This window comes from Syngnathus scovelli, chromosome 13 (assembly GCF_024217435.2).
Source record: "Syngnathus scovelli strain Florida chromosome 13, RoL_Ssco_1.2, whole genome shotgun sequence".
Taxonomy (NCBI): Eukaryota; Metazoa; Chordata; class Actinopteri; order Syngnathiformes; family Syngnathidae; genus Syngnathus; species Syngnathus scovelli.
Window position 1 is genome coordinate 12,518,520 of NC_090859.1, and position 19,548 is coordinate 12,538,067.

General features: G+C 40.1%; 2 protein-coding genes across 2 annotated transcripts; both read right to left on the minus strand.

Annotated features, from left to right (window-relative positions):
* Positions 1–759: 759 nt before the first annotated feature.
* si:dkey-247m21.3 (5-hydroxytryptamine receptor 4) lies at positions 760–18,054 on the minus strand. The gene is made up of 7 exons (XM_049738192.1): positions 17,929–18,054; positions 12,324–12,405; positions 12,081–12,254; positions 11,817–12,017; positions 11,595–11,748; positions 9,890–10,557; positions 760–2,532 (listed from the first exon to the last, which is right to left on the minus strand). Exons 2-7 carry the CDS (start codon positions 12,344–12,346, stop codon positions 2,439–2,441), a joined length of 1,314 nt encoding a protein of 437 aa, XP_049594149.1. The 5' UTR covers positions 12,347–12,405; positions 17,929–18,054; the 3' UTR covers positions 760–2,438.
* Positions 18,055–18,233: 179 nt separating this feature from the next.
* inip (ints3 and nabp interacting protein) lies at positions 18,234–19,342 on the minus strand. The gene is made up of 4 exons (XM_049737260.1): positions 19,242–19,342; positions 18,878–18,971; positions 18,649–18,736; positions 18,234–18,577 (listed from the first exon to the last, which is right to left on the minus strand). The coding sequence occupies exons 1-4, from the start codon at positions 19,264–19,266 to the stop codon at positions 18,479–18,481; spliced, it is 306 nt and encodes a 101-aa protein (XP_049593217.1). The 5' UTR covers positions 19,267–19,342; the 3' UTR covers positions 18,234–18,478.
* Positions 19,343–19,548: the final 206 nt, after the last annotated feature.

A 19,548-nucleotide genomic window follows, 5' to 3' on the forward strand; every position in this document is an offset into this window, starting at 1 on the left:
ACTTAAGCAGAAAGGAAGCAAATATTGGTTCAACTATTGACTTGTCACGGAGAAAACGAGCATATTACCACGGCGCTTGACATGTTTTAAGGACTGCTAGAATTCCGCCTTGATAACCCTAAAAGTTCCAACAGTTAACCTCCTCAACTATTACAACACCCAAAAAGTATCTTCTACTTATTAACAGCCTTGCTTGAGAGAAGCACATTCATGTTTTCGTATCAACTGTGACAAAGGTTAATTCATGCTCACAAAGAAAACATTTGTCATCTGATGTGTGTATTTGTGTGTGTCGGGGCTCGCTTTAATCATCGTGTTAAGGGAATCACAAGCGGAAGGTTGAAAAGACATTCATATATATTGAATTGAATTTAAATGTTCTGACTTTTGTGAAAATGTATTTATTAATTTAATTTAATTTAATTTAATTTAATTTAATTATTTGTTTGTTTATTGATTTATTGTCAGACGCCAGAAGAGAGAGAAGAAAAACTTTGATTGTCTTACACTGACATCTGGTGGTAAGAATCTACATAGCATCACGAAAAAAAAAAGACAAAAATAAACTAAGGCAATCCGATTCAATGACCTCTGCAGCATCGATCGTGTAGTCTACTACGTCTACGTTGTACTTGCACAATTTTTCAAAGGGAATCAATTTTTACGAGACCCCAAGTGTATAATTGACCCGTTGAAGGGCAGGCACAGTGTTGCCGCTTTGATGGTGAGTGGGACCTCTGAACGCCACTTGAAAGCAGATAAGTCAGCAAATCCCTTGAACTTTATTCACAAAACAATCGAAATCCTGCAACAAATTGCTTTCCACAGACACCTCCCCTTTTCGGGGAAAACTGATGATGAGAAATATGCATAGCAACAGGCAATGAGTCATTGCTCACATACACACACACACACGGGGTCGAGAGGATACCCTTTTAGCAACATAAATATTGGCACAGGGAGTCAAATGTTGAAATCATTTCTTTTGACAGGAAACAGCAGCGAGAGCATTTTGAGAGGCCCGACAACATAAATTCCTCCTCTGATTAGTTAATGGTAGGCTCGGTGCCAATCGCTGATTGTTGATCTTTGTGTTTGCTGTCATTGAATAGGCTGCTTGACGACGCCTTTGTGTGGGAGCGCTGTTAAACCTCGTTAAAAATATGTCTCATGCCTACGCGTAATAACATATTCCGTCATCTGAAAACAAATTTTTTGTGCTAATGTTAATTCAATGAAAAGAGTCGTGACTAAAACGGGAACTGGTGCAGAACTTGTCAGGTATGTGTGGGTCAAAAAAGGTCAATTCATTTCAATATTCTAGAAATTTATTTTGAACCGCCACCACACGCGATAGAAAAAAAAATGACAAAATGGGCAACAATATTATTTAGGCAAAAGACATTATAGAGAAAATGAAAGTCAATAATAATAATCAAAACTGAATATTCTGATTATATCCTTAGAAAGACAACAAAAATGGCCTTAGCCTGAATTACTAACAGTAATATTCTCAAATTTTCCACAAACAACTAAAATAAAATGTAAACAAAAGTGAAAAGGCTGTGTAATTATCAGAATGGACGTCAACTCTTTTCTTCACTCGACCTGAAATCTGACTAAAGTTATTTTGATGTATCCAGTAAACACGTAAACGTGGAAATATAATAAACATCATTTTTTTTTGGTAATGATGCAGTTTGACTGCAACCAAAACAATAAACATATTTTTACATTCATACCTCAATGACATTATCGTATTTGTAAAGGCAGATTTTTCTTTTTTTTTAAATTTGCAACAACTTTAGTATTTTGCCTTTCTGCCCTCTAGCGGTCAAAATAAGACAATGCACGTCTAAAAAGGAGTTCAACAAGTTATGGCAACCATATCAGCACGATGAGGAAAATCTGTGCTAGCAATATTCATTTAATAAATATTGAAGGCTTTACTTTGTCACTTTTGGTTAACTTCTTCCATCTTCCATCTTACTTTTATAATACAGCGTAAGACCCTTTTGCTGCTGGTGACTTTTCTTGGTCTATTGGGAACACGTCAAGAAAGACAAATAAACATGATCTTATCTTGTCATAAATATCTTCACAACATACTAATAAAAACGGAAAATGACCTCTTGCCTTACAGTGTCACCTTAAAGTGCAACACTTCCAAATGAAAAGCTTTGTGCCATCAAAAGATGGCGACCGAACCAGCGACTTTTGATTCAATTGGACCCACACTTGGCTGCTCATCTAAAAACAATCATTAAAAACAACGAAGCACCTTACAGTCTTTCTGTCGTCGGGTTAGATCGTCCACCGGCGACATACTCATGAAATCTCCCCGGTAAGACGGACATCACTGACCGATGTAAAGTTAAATCAGTCGACAGCAGTAGACATCACAGAGGACACTTGGCCTCCTACTGGACAAGTTGTCCTCATAGAGGTCCAAGGGAGTCCTGGGACTCGGGCTCATTGGCCAATATGGTTCTTTTGTTGTCACAGTAGCTTCGATTTGGCAAGAAGGACAATCTGAAGATGACAAACAAAATGTTATCACTAAAAGTACATATGCTGTATTCTCTATGCCTCTATTATACATAGCGAGGACAAATTTACATTCTTCAATCCAGGTGAAGTATAAATAATTCATTGGATTGACCACATGTACAATCCCACAAAAAAGGGGCGTGGCCAGCTGTAACAGGGAAAATAAAAATAAACGTTCTTTTACTTGGGCTCCACTTTTTTTTTAACGGTGTTTTCTGTACAAGGAGTGTGTTTGCTGTCCAAACAAAGCCCCGTCCGTCTCTGTCCTCCTCTCAACAAGTGGAGACCTCCAGCAGAAGAAGCTTTGGAAGGATTTAGCGTCGGACAATACGACGCCCTGCTAGTTTCGCGAGTTTTTCGGAAATGGGAAGCTTGAAAAAAAGGAAAAAGTGTGACATCACAGGTCTCATTGACACAAATCTCAACAAGTGTCTTGTGGAATATTTGAAACATGCACGGAATAAGCATGGAACCTCACGCAGATGAGTCAAAGGCAGTTTAGCACATGTTGGTCGCAGAATTTAGCTCTATTAAATATTCATTTGTGAGCTCATTTGACAAGAACAGCACTCATGAATAAAACATGTCGCTGACTGTACGCTGGTGGTGCTAAAATACTGGACACACATTACATATTTAGGGGGAAAAAGTATAAATATTTAAGCGGAGATGAGAACATTAGCATCAATATTGAGTTTGTGTGCTTTCACATTCAAATAAATCTATTTTTTATATTTTGCCCAGGCTTTTCTGCTGAAAACCTTTCATCCGGTTAGCTAGCTAGCTTGCTAGCTAGCTAGACGTCTATAGATCCACGTCAATCTTTCATCCATCCATCCATCTGCAAATAAGCTCTCAATTCTTTTGGAAGATTTACTTCTGTGCATTAGATACAAGATTGCATCATATTTAACTTCACTTTGAGGAGAAACTCAACAGTTCCTTATCAGTTTCAATTTATTCAGGCTGAGTTGAGATCCAGGTCAGTGTAGTGAACATACATATATGGTATGATCCTTGGCTAGACTGAATTAACATCTTGTGCCTTTAAGGCCTCGGCAGATGTTTGGAGTATCAGATACATCAAATGTAAAGTCATACTTCAAACATTGACTTAGGCTTACATGCATTGCACACTGTGTATCTTTGCTAGTTAAAGTGAAGATGTTTCTTTCCTCAAGCATCTTCAAACTGACGTGTTGTAGCAGTAAAGATATCATAAACCGTTAAAGAAGGCTGTTTTTCCAACTCTTAAATCAAAACCTGTTTTTTTACTCATCGGATCCTTTGCTGTCTGGCTGCGGGGAAAAATAAAAAAAAAAACGATGTGAGAGCATTTTCGTATTTTTTCGGGACTTTTAAGGATTTTTCATCAGTTTGTGCAATTTAAGGACTGCGTGTCGGTGGGGATTTTTGGTGGAGAAAAAGTTCCATTTGCTGTCAGGTTTCATCGAAACAAAAAAGTTGAAGAACACCAAGGTCACAAAGAACCACCGAATTGTTCCGTGCTATGCTGAAAACAAGGATGTGAAATATATTAATTCTGACAAAGCTAGTGCTAGCTTTCGTGCTAATGATAGCTAGCTCCAGGCTATTATTGTCCATGTATATGTTCCATATTAAATATTCAGTGTAATACATAGTAATGTCACAAAGATAAAATACAAAATAAACAAGGTTTTTTGTTTTTCAGCAAGTTCTGAGCTTTTCTGTTTGAACTTTAACTAGCTTGAATCCAGAGACTTGATACTGGCAGCTTTTTTTCTCCGCTTGCATCAACACTGAGGGGAACGCAAATTTGTCTCCCCACTGGAAGTGGATTGTTTTGATACATCTAAAAATGCTGCAAGGCGTTTGACTGAAAGCATGCGACCCAAGAGAGATAAACACAGGATATACGAGATGTGCATGTGTTCCTTTCATTCGATTCTAATATCCTTCAAGGACATTAAATAATCAAATTTCACTCTTATCTTCTTGGCTTTTGGAGATACAGAAGTGAGAAAGTTGTAGTACTGATCAGCATGGACGATAAGGGCAATTTTCCCATCGGAACGTTAACCAGAAAGTTCAAATCCCGTAATTTTAATCGAATATATTTTAATAATATAAACTGCATTTCATAGTACATTGTTGTGGACTGTTTGGTAGAAGTAGGTCAACCTTATTAGAAATGGACCACTGGTCTGAGAAGAAGAAAAAAAAAAATCTTGGCCGCTATAGCATGTGGGTGTGCAGATGTCTCAGGCTGTGATTTTGTATTCAAATGCAAACAGTCTCAACGGGAATGCGAATCAAGCATTGAGGTCCAACGTAATAAATGGAATGAATTTTTTTGGGAATATTACCGGTGTTCCAAAAGAGCATAACATCCAGTGGACCCAAAAACTCAAGAGTGTAAAATAAACTTATTTAAAGAGTGTTAACATGATAATACTATTCAGGTAATCCTTCCTAGCCAAATAATCTTAGTAAAATATTCACTGGCCAAGTGGTGTTGATAAACATAAAAAAATAAATAAAGCAAACATGGTAAAAAAAAAAAAAAAAAAACTTGACTGTGTGTGCATACTTCGACTTTTCTAGGTTTCGGGGACACAAGTCCCCTATGTGTCATGTTTGCTTCTTTTTAAGTAGGAACTCTCAATGAAGTAGCTCAATCATTGCAATGTGACCAATGCGAGCGAATATTATATTATATTAAATTATATTATATTATATCAAATTCTATTATATTATATCAAATTATATTAAATTATATTAAAATATATTATATATTTAGTCAAATGGTGGACAATCAACAGTTTTATTGGGACATATTATTCTGTTTTGGAGAAAATAAATCCGTCAAGGACGAATGCTATGCTAACAAGAACGCCGCGGGGAAAAAGTGCAGCGTCAATACCTTCTTGGGAGTAAACAAGCAAACAACCAGAACTTGCTACCGAGGCGAGTAATAAAGGAAGTGTGACACCTGCTAATCACATTCGGGATGAGACGTGACTCCAATTATAGCTTCTGCTGAACTTTAATTTCATCTAGCGTAGTCCGGTTCGCTGCGGTCCGAGCATGTTTCGGCCACAAAGTTTTTTTTTTGCTTCAATCCCTGGAATAGGATAACTCAATTCAACTGCAAATTTTGATGTTTGATACTCAAAACACGTCCCCACCCACCACCCTCATGAGGACAAGTGCTATGGAAAATGGAAGGACGTTGGCTGGAATAAACCCAAACATTTGAAAAAGGCACTAGAACACACTCAGAGTCAAACTCATGTTTGGCATACAAGGAAAGAGAGGCCACTGAAGCACTAACACAATATTTAGTAACCTTCAAAACAAACACACTCAAATCCAACGGAATCATTTTGCCATCGCTTTACGGATTTGGTCAAAAAATAAATAACAGGAATACTACGAAATAAAACTAACCACATGATCCTGCCAAAGTCTCAAATTCATCTCCAAGGTCCAAAGAGAAAATTCACCTGCAGCTACAACAAGATCACCACTTAACTGCAAATATGGAATAAAATCCTCTGAAGCACAATCCTATGAACTTTTATTATTAATGGAGCTTTTTCATTCTTCCGTTTCAATCCAGTAATCATCATTTAGGCGTGGAGGATAAAACATTTTGGGATGAGTCGGTAAAACAAGAAACTCTTGCACACACTGGCACATACACACGATTACACCGACAGCGTTGGTCATTTAACTTTCATGCACTGTGCTTTTTAACACTTGGCAGTCTGAACGAAACTTTCATTAGCTTTTACTGAGAAGACGGAATTACAACTGTGCAAAGGGAGATTAGTGTTTCATTGTTCACAATAAAGCTATGCACTTCCGTCGCTGTATCAACACCAGCAGCCGGAGCTACCACTAAGTTCTATTTTAGGTCCTATGGAATGGAAAAAAAAATAAATAAAAAAAACCCCAATGTGATACAAAATCAAGTAAGCCATAAATATCATTTGAAATAAACTAGAAAATTCAGCTTGACTGAATTACAGTGATTTTTTTCGGAGGTCTAAATTAAATTGTGGGGATAATTGAGCAGGTCAACTTGGGTCGGCCAATCATCAAATCTCAAATTGTTATTTTGACTTCAAATACTATGAATTAAAATTGGTCGCACATTTTTTTTTTCCCCGCTGCTCATCCCTCTTGTGTTCTTAATGAGATTATCTTCCGAGAGACGAGCAGGGTAGCGGCGTGGGTAATTCCAGCCGCTTCTCCAAACGATGGGAAAGTGAGATAGCGCAAACCCTCTGAGGCCCCCCCCCCCCTCCTCGTCAGGAGCCTGGCAAGCGATGTGATGCAACGAAAAGAGTTTGAACAGGATGAAATCAAGTTGGGATTTATTTTTGCGTTCCGTGTTGTTTTCGGCGGCGTATCTCTCGGGCCATCGGTCAGCTGAGGCGAACGTCCAGAGGCTGCGTTCGTGGAGGATGGAGCTTAGATCCAATTAATCATGAGACTTGAGAGGGATGACTAAGTTCATTCTGAATATATTGAAAGTGCTCGGCTCGGTTTTATTTGGTGGGAAATGTTAAGCTTCTGAGGAGGGGGATTCGACGCTTTTATAGAGGTTCATAATATTTTGCCGACTCATCACAATTCTAATACTGTACAAACACGGCATTTTGGCATAACTAATTTGATAACCACTCCAAACTACACTTCCAGAAATATATCTTTCCATGATATCACTGCGACAAAAATAAAGAAATCCAAGCCACATATTTATTATTTCTAAATTCCAGCTAATTATAGGCTCAACGTTTTCAGAATATTTCAACAGAAGGAGAGAAGGATGACGAAATCCGAGCAAGAGGGAGCGGAGGGACTGAGATTTACAATGGATCAGTTACAAGATTTTGGTTTCAATCAAACAACAATAAATTCTACATGTCTCATAATAAATCAGCGGCTGCAACGTTTATACAAAAGCGACCTGTGTGTTTCATCCAAGCGACTGAGCTCCACCAAATATGAGAGAGTAAGCCGTTTCGCAATGACTCAACTTGGGATAAATGGCACAGAAATGGTGTGGAGATTTTTTTTTTTGGGGCGATGGTGAGATGTCGTCAAACGTGCCGTCGTCATATCACACGAGCTGTCCTGACTGAGGATTACAAATCCATTAATTAACTTAATCGCTGCTAGCCAAGTTAAAATGGATCTATAGCCGTCATTGGTAGCGAATGACTTCAGATTGTAATTTCTCGAGACACATAGGGGCAAACCACACACGTGCAGGCGAGTGGGAGTCGATTCAATTTACGGTAAAAAAAAAAATGACATTGTTTCTTTTTTAAGCCACATTGTTAGTCTTAATACCAAATGGTGAGCGTTTGAATCAACAAGGTTAATAATAGCAACGGCGACATTTTATAGGCCTTTTTTTATTTTTTACGAGATGCATTTTAAGGACAAATGGCAGTATCCTGTCTTTTTTATTGCAATGAGATCTGTTTCCAATCTGAATCTGATTCTACAGCGTCTCCACTAAACAGCAGACAGGAAGCCCATGCACGTAGCCGATGATATCACTCCGAGGCTAAAGGTAAATTCAGGAGAGAAGCCAGCAGATTTAGTGTCACAGGAAATCTTGGACACTGAGTTTGTTATGTTTCCAAGCAGAAATGTGACACACACAGGAGAGGCTGCTTCATTTTTTTTTTAGCCTTACCAATACATATTTAAACTTCCAATTAGCTTTTAATAGCACGCCTATCATTCTAGTTGCTTATCGTGGAGTTTGGCGTCAGACTTTTTTCGGCGGATGACGCTAACAGAATCCCAGAAATAACACACAGCACCCAAGGGTAGATTTAACTGGGTTTCTACTATGTAGGAAGCAAATGTGCTACATTTAAAGTCATTAGGGGAAGTCATCTTACATTTATTTATCATTAACTACACAGTCAACCGATATGGCCTCGTTAAATACAATTAACACAATTAGCATCCATTTGAAACACCATTTATGAAGTTCTAAGAATATGTAAGGATCTTTCAGACAATTAAAAATAATTACTACATATATAAAACAATTTTTTTTCCAATTCCATAATGTGCCCCTCCCTTATAGGAGTATTGGAAGTTTAAATTTAGTTTTTAAAATCCCACCTGTGCCCCCCCACGTGAGGATGCATATGACTGCTAAATAACTGAATATCGCACATACGCTGGAGTTCTTTTTCAGTCTGAACGCGAAGGGGTGAACAAGTCCTCCTAAATTTAGCAACAAACTCAAACAACTTCAAGCTATGTTGGCAAGACTGAGGAGGCTGGCTTCATCGCAATGACCTACTGTAGCTCTGCCACCTGTCGTCCTGGAAACGAAAACTGTACTCTGCAATTGCAGCACATAGATCAGCCACTAAAAATGGCGTGTGACGTGGTTATTAAGTGTGCTGTAATTCTTTGGCTAGTTGGACATGTCAGTAACAAAGTATAACCTGGCCTAAAAAGGCAGTAGGTGACATAACGTGCACCTATCATATTAAAACGAAGTTCTGATTTGTGCACGGGTTGAGAATAATCAAACCCAAATCATTCAAATCCCAGATTTGAGCTCATATATGTTTCGTATGAGCGTAATTCCTTGGCGCGGAACACGCGCCTTTTGTCTCATGCGCATCGGTCGAGTGTCTGTGCTCAAGTTAAACAATCCAGACGCGAGCGGCTCGCCTCCTCCATCATCCTCTCCACTTGAAGTAGGGAACGCAAACACAGCTGTCAACTGAGTCATCGCCACAAACATTCACAAAAATCCTGTGCTGAAAAGGAGCAGTGTTCATTATTATGATGAAAAATGTCATTTATCCTCTCCTCTTGTCCAAAGGCTGAACTATTCTATAAATCACATCTTATAATAGAAAACGCTTTGTAATTATTTTGAAGGCGGCTTGTAAAAAGAGGCAAATAGCATCTCTATTGTTGCCATGGCGACCCAACTTTAGTAACTAAAATAGATGGACACATCTCATGCTACGTTAGCGACAGAGCTAATGTTACTGTTCGGATTTGTGTGTGGTCTTTGTATGTGGTGAGCTGCGCACTGATGTTTATTTCAAGACATAAATGTTTTCTTAGTGTTTAGCACATATTACGTATTCATGTTTTGGCATTTTTAGTGTCCCAATATGTCTTTGTAGGTTAACAGACTCTTGTGTATATCTCGATATATACCGTATTTTCCGCACTATAAGCCGCACCGGATTATAAGGTGCACTGTCGGCTTTTGAGAAAATTTGAGGTTTTTAGGTGCCCCTTATAGTGCGGAAAGTACGGTAATCCTAAAAATATGGAAAAGTGGTGTCTTTACCTTAGCGCCATTGACGTCCCATTGACGGATGTGGGCGAGCAGACTCTGTGTGTAGGTCCGCAGGAGAAGCTCCCCTGCCTTGCGAAGCGTTCATCTCCGCAACAAAGAATTACTAGGAAGGCCCTCCGAAAAGCTCGGTTCAGGAAGGCGTACAGGAAAGGATTAAGGCCGGAGTTAATATAGCCCAGCCATAACCATGCCGTCCACAACTGCCAGGGCACAGAGTAGTGAATGAAGGGGTCCACCACGTTGGTGATGAAGAACGGCGCCCAGCACAGGCAAAAGCAGCCCATAATAACCGCCAGGGTCTTTGCCGCCTTTGTCTCGACACGCATGCGGCTGTTGGCTACGGGAGCCGACTCCGGTAAGAAGGCTCCCTCGGCCGGTCTGAGGTGGTAATGGTCCGCCGGGTCCGAGCACGTGGATGACCTCGCCGTGACGACGGGGGCGGGGGTCCCGGCGGCCGGAGCGGATCCGGCACGTTGAAGGGTCTCGATCTGCCGCACGTGGCTCATGGCGGTCACGTAGATGCGTTGGTAGGCGAGGACCATGAGGGCCAGAGGTACGTAGAAGGCCACCGTGGAGCAGATGAGAGCGTACGGACGGTTGACCAGAAAGATGCAGCTTGTGTCGTTGGAGCCACCTGGCGGGGTCCGCCTCTCTTCTATCTGGAAGGTGAGAATGAAATGCAGATAGATTGTGAGCTCCGGGAACGTCTGGTTGAAACCCCCCCACCCCTAGCTAAACTTCACATTGGATGTTTCCGGAATATTTGTTGACTGGAATTTTCCACCTATTCGCAAGCCGGCATCTTACCCATAAAAGGTTTGTTATGATCGATGTCGGCTCACAGAGGTACACCGTGTCCCCGGAAAGCAAAGGTGAAACGTCTGCACATCTTTTTACATTCTGCAAGTGCGCTCAACCCAAAAAAGTAAATTTTGCCACCCATAAATCTCAGCGTGTGGCGAGACTTTGCTCGTGACGTATCATTGAACCGGACCTCCTCATGCCATGAGACTTTGCAATTTATATCCATTATTGCAGTAGATGAATTCTGATCGTTGTTACCTCGCATAGAACACCAGCAGCTGATTAAATCGTTTTTAGCTAAAATTGCACACAATTGAAGTGAATTTTCCCCCCCCATTGTATGGCTGACCTAATTCTCCCCAGCGCTCCTGACACGTATGTCGTTCGGGAGCAGCCCGCCCGTGGCTTAGAGGAAAAAAAAAAGCAGAGATGTGTATTTCATTAAACGTGGCTGAATGAATAAGTCCATCTCTGCCCTCCCCCCTGGGGATTTGCGCAGCTCATTTCAAGCTAGCTCTGAAATAACCTGGCCGCAAAAAAAAAAAAAAAAAACACGGGCGGACCAGCAGAAAAAAAAAAAAGTCCGCTCAAGTGCTGTCATTGCTCGCAGCCAGTCAGCCTCCGCTGAGGACAAAATTGTTTTGTGATCACTGCATTACCGTGTCATTGTTGGAGGGATTGAAAATGTTATTAGAAAGACACAATATGAGGCTGCCGAGTTTTTATGTTCCTTTTGCCCTCTCCGAAAGAACATCTTGCTCTTTAAGGAGGATATACCGACTCTCGCTTGCTATATATTGACTTGACCTTGGATTGGGATTTTTTTTTTTTTTCCCCCCGAGACTTGATTACCTCGTCTGAAGCAAAGCGTGCCGAGTGAGTGAGGACTTACTATATCCTCGATGCCAATGGCGTTCCAGCTTTGCATGATAGGTAGGAAGGAAATGAACGTGGGGATGAGCCAGCAGCCGCCGAGCATCACCGCTACTCGCAGAGGGGTCATCTTGTGTCGGTACACAAGAGGCTGGCAGCAAATAGCATAATACCTGAAACACACGGCAAATGTCAGATGACCACGTTTTCATTTTGTTGACACGAAAAAAAACATCAAGACCTGTCCAGTGCAATGCAGCACAGATGTAAGATGGAAGCGGTGGTCAAGAGGACGTCCAGCGACGTGCGTACGAGACAGAAAATCTCGCCGTATTTCCACACGCCGGTGGTCAGCTCGATGGCCGCAAAGGGCATCACCACCAACGCCACCAATAGGTCAGCAAAGGCCAGCGACACGATGAAGTAGTTGGTCTTTTTCTTCCTGGAAGGACGAGAAATCAAAGTTAAACCCGTTTTTTTTGTTTTTTATTTTGAAAAGTCTCACCGCAAATGGCGATCTTTGCAGAGGGCCACCATGACCAACAGGTTGCCAAAAACCGTCATGATGATTATGATGGACAGCACAATGGTGAGCAGGATGTTTTCCAGTGACCTCAGGAACTCCTGCTGCTCTTCTTTAGGACTTTGATGTTCTGTATTTATCACACCGTCCTTCAAACTGTTAAAAAAAAAGTGAGTTTAAATTACTTTTTTTTTAAATATTATATTTTTTCAATGATGCACTTACAGTGGAGGTGATACTGTGGCCATCACGGGTCATCTGGCTCGAGGTCAGCTGAGGTCAGTGCTCTTCACCCCATCCTGCTGACCTGTCAAAACATTTTATTATCTATAAAAATACATTTAAAAGGAAGAATTTAGAAATATTCCACGTTAAATACGTGTGGGGAAATGTTATTTCCGATTTACAGCAACAAAAGAAAAAGACGGAACAGATGTTGAAGCGAGATCCAATCGACAAAAATAGTCTCGTTTCAGTCTAGTAAACCAACAGAGAGGTTTCGCGTCGGTGTTTCCTCCTCTGATGTCTTCTGTTGACAAAATACGTTACACCCCCTGAGAGAGAATGAGGAAGTACGATAAAACGTGAACTGCTCGGAAGCACAGGGCAGATCACTCACGTGCGTAACCTCAATAAAGTCATTTAGAGATTTTCATGTCCCCCTTTGTGTCACGAGTTACAAGCAGGAGTTTTGGCTTTGTGCTGGTAGTTCAGGCAGAGTGTTTGTTCATCTGCCTTATCGCATTTAAACACCTATTATGACTTTGTCTGTGTCATTTTTTTATGATCTTTGTGAGGTGTTATCACCCTCACGTGTCAACATGAAGCCCTCAAAGTGACAGACGGTGATGCTTACTTCCTGCAGATAAAACATTTACTCTATTGTCGTGTTACTATCTTGCTCTACTTGAGACAGACGGGGTTTACCATTAGAACTTGGCCCAGGTGTAAATTGGTACAGTTGGGCTCGACCAAATTGGATTTTTTTGGGCCGATGTCATCGCCGATATTTGAAAAATTCAACCGATTAATCGGCTGATTAATTCTAGAAATAAGTACCAAATACAATTATTTATATTTTTCGTCACTTCCGACAAATAATTAAAAATAAAACATTTGACTTTAATAATACTTTGCACTTTTTCATTTTTTTTTATTTTAAACAGAAGGAAATTTAAGGACAAAATAATAAGTTAGTAAATAAGTAAATAAAAACATTAAATTATTCAACTAAAATAAAATAAAAAATTCAGGACAAAAAATTATTTAACTAAAATCAAATTAATCAAAGTCAAATTAATACATTAGTTTAAAATCTTAGCAATTCACAATAAACAAAAGCTGGACAAACAAAACAAAGTGAAATTCAATATCAGCCTAATAGAATAATCAACCAACTTTGGGAAATCGACAAAACGATTAATCGGTCGGCCCTTCGGTTCAGGAATCATCGGGCTCTTCTACGCAGTCATTGTATCGCTGCCTTTTAATTACACACACATCAGGCGTTAAAGAACAAACATGTCAAAAAATATGGGATGGCGAGAGGATGACAAGAAGAAAGTGAGATTTCTCGTGGGATGTTCAGAGAGGGAGGTGTCTTTTCACAACTCGCCATTTGTGTGTGCGTGTGTGACTGACACAAAACCGAGGTGAGGAGAGGAGTGAGAGATTTTTTTTCCTTCCTTTCAGCCCATGTTGAACTCCATTTCTTTCCTGAACGCCGCACCTTCGATTCAAGGTGGCGCCGTTCAGCCGTTGCATTATTCAGGGCAAAATTGAACCCCCGTCGATGCAACAAATTACAATTTTGTCATTATGCAGCTACAGGTTGGGTAGAATCAGCACAAGGAAAAACAGTATGCTCGCTTCTGTAGACTCTCTTCATCTTTCCCATTGACAGAAAATACACCACTGGAGCAAAAAAAAAAAAAAAAAAAAAAAAAAAAAAAAAAAAAAAAAACACTCGATCAGCTCATATACCTCCTGCGAAGCCATTAGAAAAAGCTAATCGGTTTTCACATCAATGAAAATGTGGAAATTAAAAATTGAGCCGTGGCAGTGCAACGCTATAATTGCACCGCGCTAGAAAGTTTGGCGACATGTGACTCATTTCATTTGTGAGCGAGAAGTGGCTTGGGGTTATAATTCAAAGCCCATTTGATTCCCATCAAGAGAAACGTGGTTTCTTTTTCTTTTTTTGTGCTCTACACATGATGGTCACATGGTACAGTCACGTTCCGAACAAGATCCCATGACTTGTGTATCGTGAAACATTTAGAACATCCAACTCAAACATCACAGCTCACATGATCATCTTTGACCAGTGCGTTTTGATGCATATTAGAGAAGATTCTGATCCGGTTTCCAAGGAGACTGTGAGGTATCGTGCTCAACGTTATATCCCTCTTGTCATCTTAAATGTTTGCGAGGAAGACAAAATAATGCTGGTAGATATGATATAAATGGAAAAAGCACATTAATGGATGTGATAATGTGCTTCAATGTGTTTGCTGGAAAGTGTGGGAACGTGAGTCAGAATGCTGGTTATTAATATTTATTTTACATTGGGACCTTGTAAAACGTAGCCTGGGGGCTATTCAAATATTTAAGTATAATTTAATTCATTACATTAATTATCATCCCTTAAGGGGACTATTTGTGTTGCATAGGACCCAATCGCACGCATATGTCTTCAGGCAAATCCACCGGCGCCACAATTTTGACCTACTCTGAGCTGGTCTAAGGTCAAGCCTACTTTCAGTCACCAACACAGATGCCCAGCAAATTTCCCAACACGGTAAACGAGAGAAAAATCAAGAAGCTTCAGCTTTAAGCTTGAGCCCCACATGTGTGTTAACAAAATACCAAAATGTGGTTTGTTTGGAATAACGTGGGAAAGAAACCCCTAGACATTAAGTAGCTTTAATGTCCAATCCTCAGTGGACAACTGTATTGCTTAGGACCGATATTACATTCCATGGAGTATCTACGGGGAATATGTTCATTAATGGACACAAAAGTCTGCAACTAGCTGGGAAAATAAATTTCAAATAAAAAAAAAACGGCCGTGTATATGTGAGCCCACATAAGCTCGTAGATGTGGCGTGTGATGCGCAAACAGGACAGTTAATGCCCGTATAACAAGCAGCTGAATAAGCAGGCGGCATTTGGAAACACTTTAGCCTCCCTAAAAACCATATTTGGCAGCTGTCATATAGAAAAATATCAGTAATCACCCCCCACCCACTCCTCTGCCAAGCCCCTCCCCTCCCTGTTGCGTTCTCTGGAGGGACAGGATTTTGTGAAACGCAATTCAGTGAATGTTCCCTAGGTTATAAATCTCTAAGCTAATCTTGGCATCTGCTAAAATTAAACCAGTCAAAATGTGATCCATTAATTACGGTTTTGTTCCTCTCAGTTTGATAGTGCTGCTGTGCCCATTTTAGACAGCTGGGAGGGTTTGCGATCAGCCGCTGACACAGGTGGAATATTCACACAGTGGCCTTAATGTTAGCTTGGCGAGAAAAGTATTACTCAGAAAGCAACGCAATTCTTAGCAGACAGTGATTTATTGAATTCAAAATAATCCAATCTCTCATGAGTTCTATTAATATCCACAGTACAAACACAATTTTCGATAAGGTAAAAATGTGAACAATGATATAATTTCCCGTGCAAATGGATTTGTTTGACTACTTACGTAATGCAGTGGCAATGTCGGGCAAAAAAAAGGGAAAAATGACATCCAATAGCTCTTTTCCTCCATTTGTTCTTATTTGCTGAGCACTCGGAGCTCCAAACGCATTTGGGGAACTACATTTATTTTCAATTTTGCCATCTAGAGGCATTAACAAAATCCAACTGGTTCACGAAGCAATTTCGAAGCTTCATTATCCCATCATTACTCTCAATCAAGTTGTCCCAAATGTGCATATTCATGAAGCCACTTTTTTTTTTCTTCACAGGGTTTGACTTTTCCATGCTTTCTCCACAAAGTAGTCATGAACGTGCATACTCTCCTGTGTTACTCATGCATGAATGGAGCTACATGAAACGTCCCTCACATTGAAAGGAGCGAGTCTGATGAATAAAGCAGTAAGGCTGCCAGTATAATGTCAAGTGAGAGGGTAATTGAGCGTGCAGAGATTGTCACATTACGGTCACGGCCTCACTGGATGGGCTCGGAATGAACGGAAAATAATGACGACATAAATACACACTGCGGGAAGTCAAGCGAGGATCAGCCATTTTTGTTTGGTCAACAAAGTAGTAGTTGGTCAGCAATACAAAAAAATATGTCAATTGGGTATCCCAAAGAAAATAATTGCGAATGATGGCGGAATCATTTTAAGAGCTTTAAAGAATTACCCGAAAAGAGCGACTATGACATCAGCAATAACCTCCAGAAGGCAGGAAGATTACGAAGCAATTTGCCCAAAAAGTACATGAACCAGCCTCAGAATGAAAGATTAACCAATGATTGAAAGGCTGACAAAGAAAGGATGTGATTGTGATGTTCCCCACCACACAAGGTCATCTGTAAAATCCAGCGTAAGTTCTGTCATGGCAGAAATGGTTTAATTCATTAAATTAACCCCATTTTGTTTGGTCATTTATGTGAAACAATAAGTTGCCTCAGCCTGAGGTGATGAGAGCAATTAGACAAGACACACCTAGAAAGTCCTCTGAGCAGTTGTAAAATAAACAAATTTTGCATGTGTATACAGACTGACAAGTACGGACTGTACAAAATTGTGTACTCATTTTCTCAAATGATTGTAGTTTTTTTACAATCGTAGCTGTATTTCCACATGGACAGATAAAAATGACAAAAATCTGACATTTTGAATTAGAATTATTATTTTTTTTAATTTAAAAATGACCACGAACCATTTCCCAAACAATCAACTTTAAATATAAAACAAAATAACTTTTAAAAGCAGCAGACAATAAATGACATTACACTAATGTCTGTGGCTATTTAATGCTTATGTAGCTGTGGAAATCAACAGGTAGAGTGATGTCATGATAATGAATAAGCAGGTCAAGGAGCTGCAGATGGGACCCAAATTACCTTAATAGACACTAAGTGGGTTTCTCCCTAGTGCCGACACTACTGGTACCATCAGATGATATTTAATATCTGAACTAAGAGGACATCATTTAAATCTTACTACCTCATGCTTCCTTATGACGTATCTTTATGGGACCTTCCTTGAACTTCTGATAATTTAATATATTACTTTTTACTTTTATCACCACAAACTTGCGCAATTCCAGCATCCCATGAGCGGTTTGCAAATAAGAACACAGAAAAAAAAAAAAAACATTGGGGAATATCTGGATTGTCTCCAACACATACGTTTCAAAAATTCCTTTTGCGCACATGGTTAGCCATCCAAACATCAACTAAGTCCATAACAGAAGTTAAAAAAAAAAAAAAAAAAAAGGTTAGAGAGTCCTCTACTTGGAGCGCATTAATCTCCGCTCATGTGCACCATTGCACTTTGCTTTCTCGGGAGCTATCCACTACCTGCATGACAAATATCGGACACACCTGTCTGCCTGATTCACCCACATCTTCCCTCTACGTTTGTGTTGAACGGAAAAAGCCAATAACACCAACAACATCTCTGCGCGCATACATTTTAAAGGTCATGCATGATTTGTATTTTAAAATAACCCCAGCAATAATACAAGAGTGGACAGAGCACCTGCAGAATCGTTGAAATTGACAGGAGTTCTACAAAACTTCATGATTGGTTTGGAAATGATCAATTAATTAAGACCCCAGATCCACTTAAAGAACGTCCGGTCAGTAACTCACCCGAGTCAGGCGCTTTGCCTCCCTTCCTCCGATCCAGTTTTGTAGTGATGCTCTCATACTCCTGCAGGATCCTCCTCAACCGGCAACCCGGTGGAGGACTGAAATGACTCTTGACACAGAGAGGGAGACACAAAGTGAGACAGACAAAAAGAGAGAGAGAGCGGGGGGTGTGGCGGATGGACTGAAAGGTGTGAGCGCAATGCTGCCACCAAGTGGACGCTTAGAGGTGTGACCACATTCAAGCACCACCTAAAAAATACCTTAACTATAAGTACCCTGCACAAAAAATAAATAAACACAGTCAATTCCGTTTTAATATTTTATTTTGTAAACAGCATAAAAAATAATTCAATTAAAAAAGACTAAATCATGTTGACTAGCTGTATACACAGTATACAGCATAAAATCCCAGTCTTAAAAAATATTGGGGATTTTTATTTCTTCGCCAAATAACTGCAATGGATTCCAACTCCAGATTGTTGCCAGGATACAAATGTGCCCACATTTGTAAGATCTTGAAGAGGAATCTTGGAACAGGGTCACTCAGGGGTCATGACTCTGGCTCCAGGCGTGGAAGCACGGGGAGGATGAGGTTACCAAATGACGAGTCCTGAGTGATGAAGAAGCCTGACGAGTGTGCGTGTGCATGCTGCGGGAAAAGACGCAGTTTAGCAAACCGCTTCCAATAATTTCAACTTTTTATGAAACGGTGAACTATACCTGCAAGGCCGCTTTCTGCTGGGCAACAATGTGCTGCTGCTCTGCACTATCCCGGAAGTCCTTCATGTTGTGACGGGCTATTGAAATGCTGTGGAGTGAATGAAAGAGAGAAATCATTAAACCATCTGACAGTATCAATAAAAAAAAAACAATCACGACTGAGAGTAATCTGGATGCATTTGTGTAGAAATCTCCATGGTTGTGACTTTGGTGGCCACTGTCCTGCTACCTGGCTCCAGGAGTGCTGGACTGATTCTGCATCAGCCGTTCCCTCTCTTTCTCCAGCTCAGCCAGGATTTGTACTCGGGCCTTGTTCTGGAACACTGCGTCGGGGTTGAGGAACAAGCAATGCAAATTAGCACCACTGAGCACTACTAATGCACATCGAGCACTGCAAGGCAAATTTGGAAATGAATTAATTGGGATGAGAAACAAATCTATTGATTGTCTGTAGCGTAAGAGGTGACTTGGTCGCTAAAATGGGGTTAAGATCTGCCACTTTCAAGCAACTGCTATCCAGATAATGACAGTGCGCCTCGTAGAGACGCAACGTAACGAGACGGAGCTAAAACATTAAAAAAAAAAACACTTACCTGGTCCTGAAGGAGTGGTAGTCATGTCCCCGACGACAAAACAGAGACAAATAGTGGATTTATGCGGTACTTTTGTTTTTCTTGTCCAGTCGATGCTGCTGCTTGGTAGTTGCAGGGTGATTTTGAAAGCCCCATGAGGTGTCTTTGCTGATGCCTGATATAAAATACTTAGAAAGGTATATCTACTTATATTTAAAAACCAAAAATATATTTACATTATTTGTACATACATAGATATCCGATATATATTCTAAAACAATATTATAAACATTGTGTGCATTAAAATGTTACATTAATGAGTTTGTAA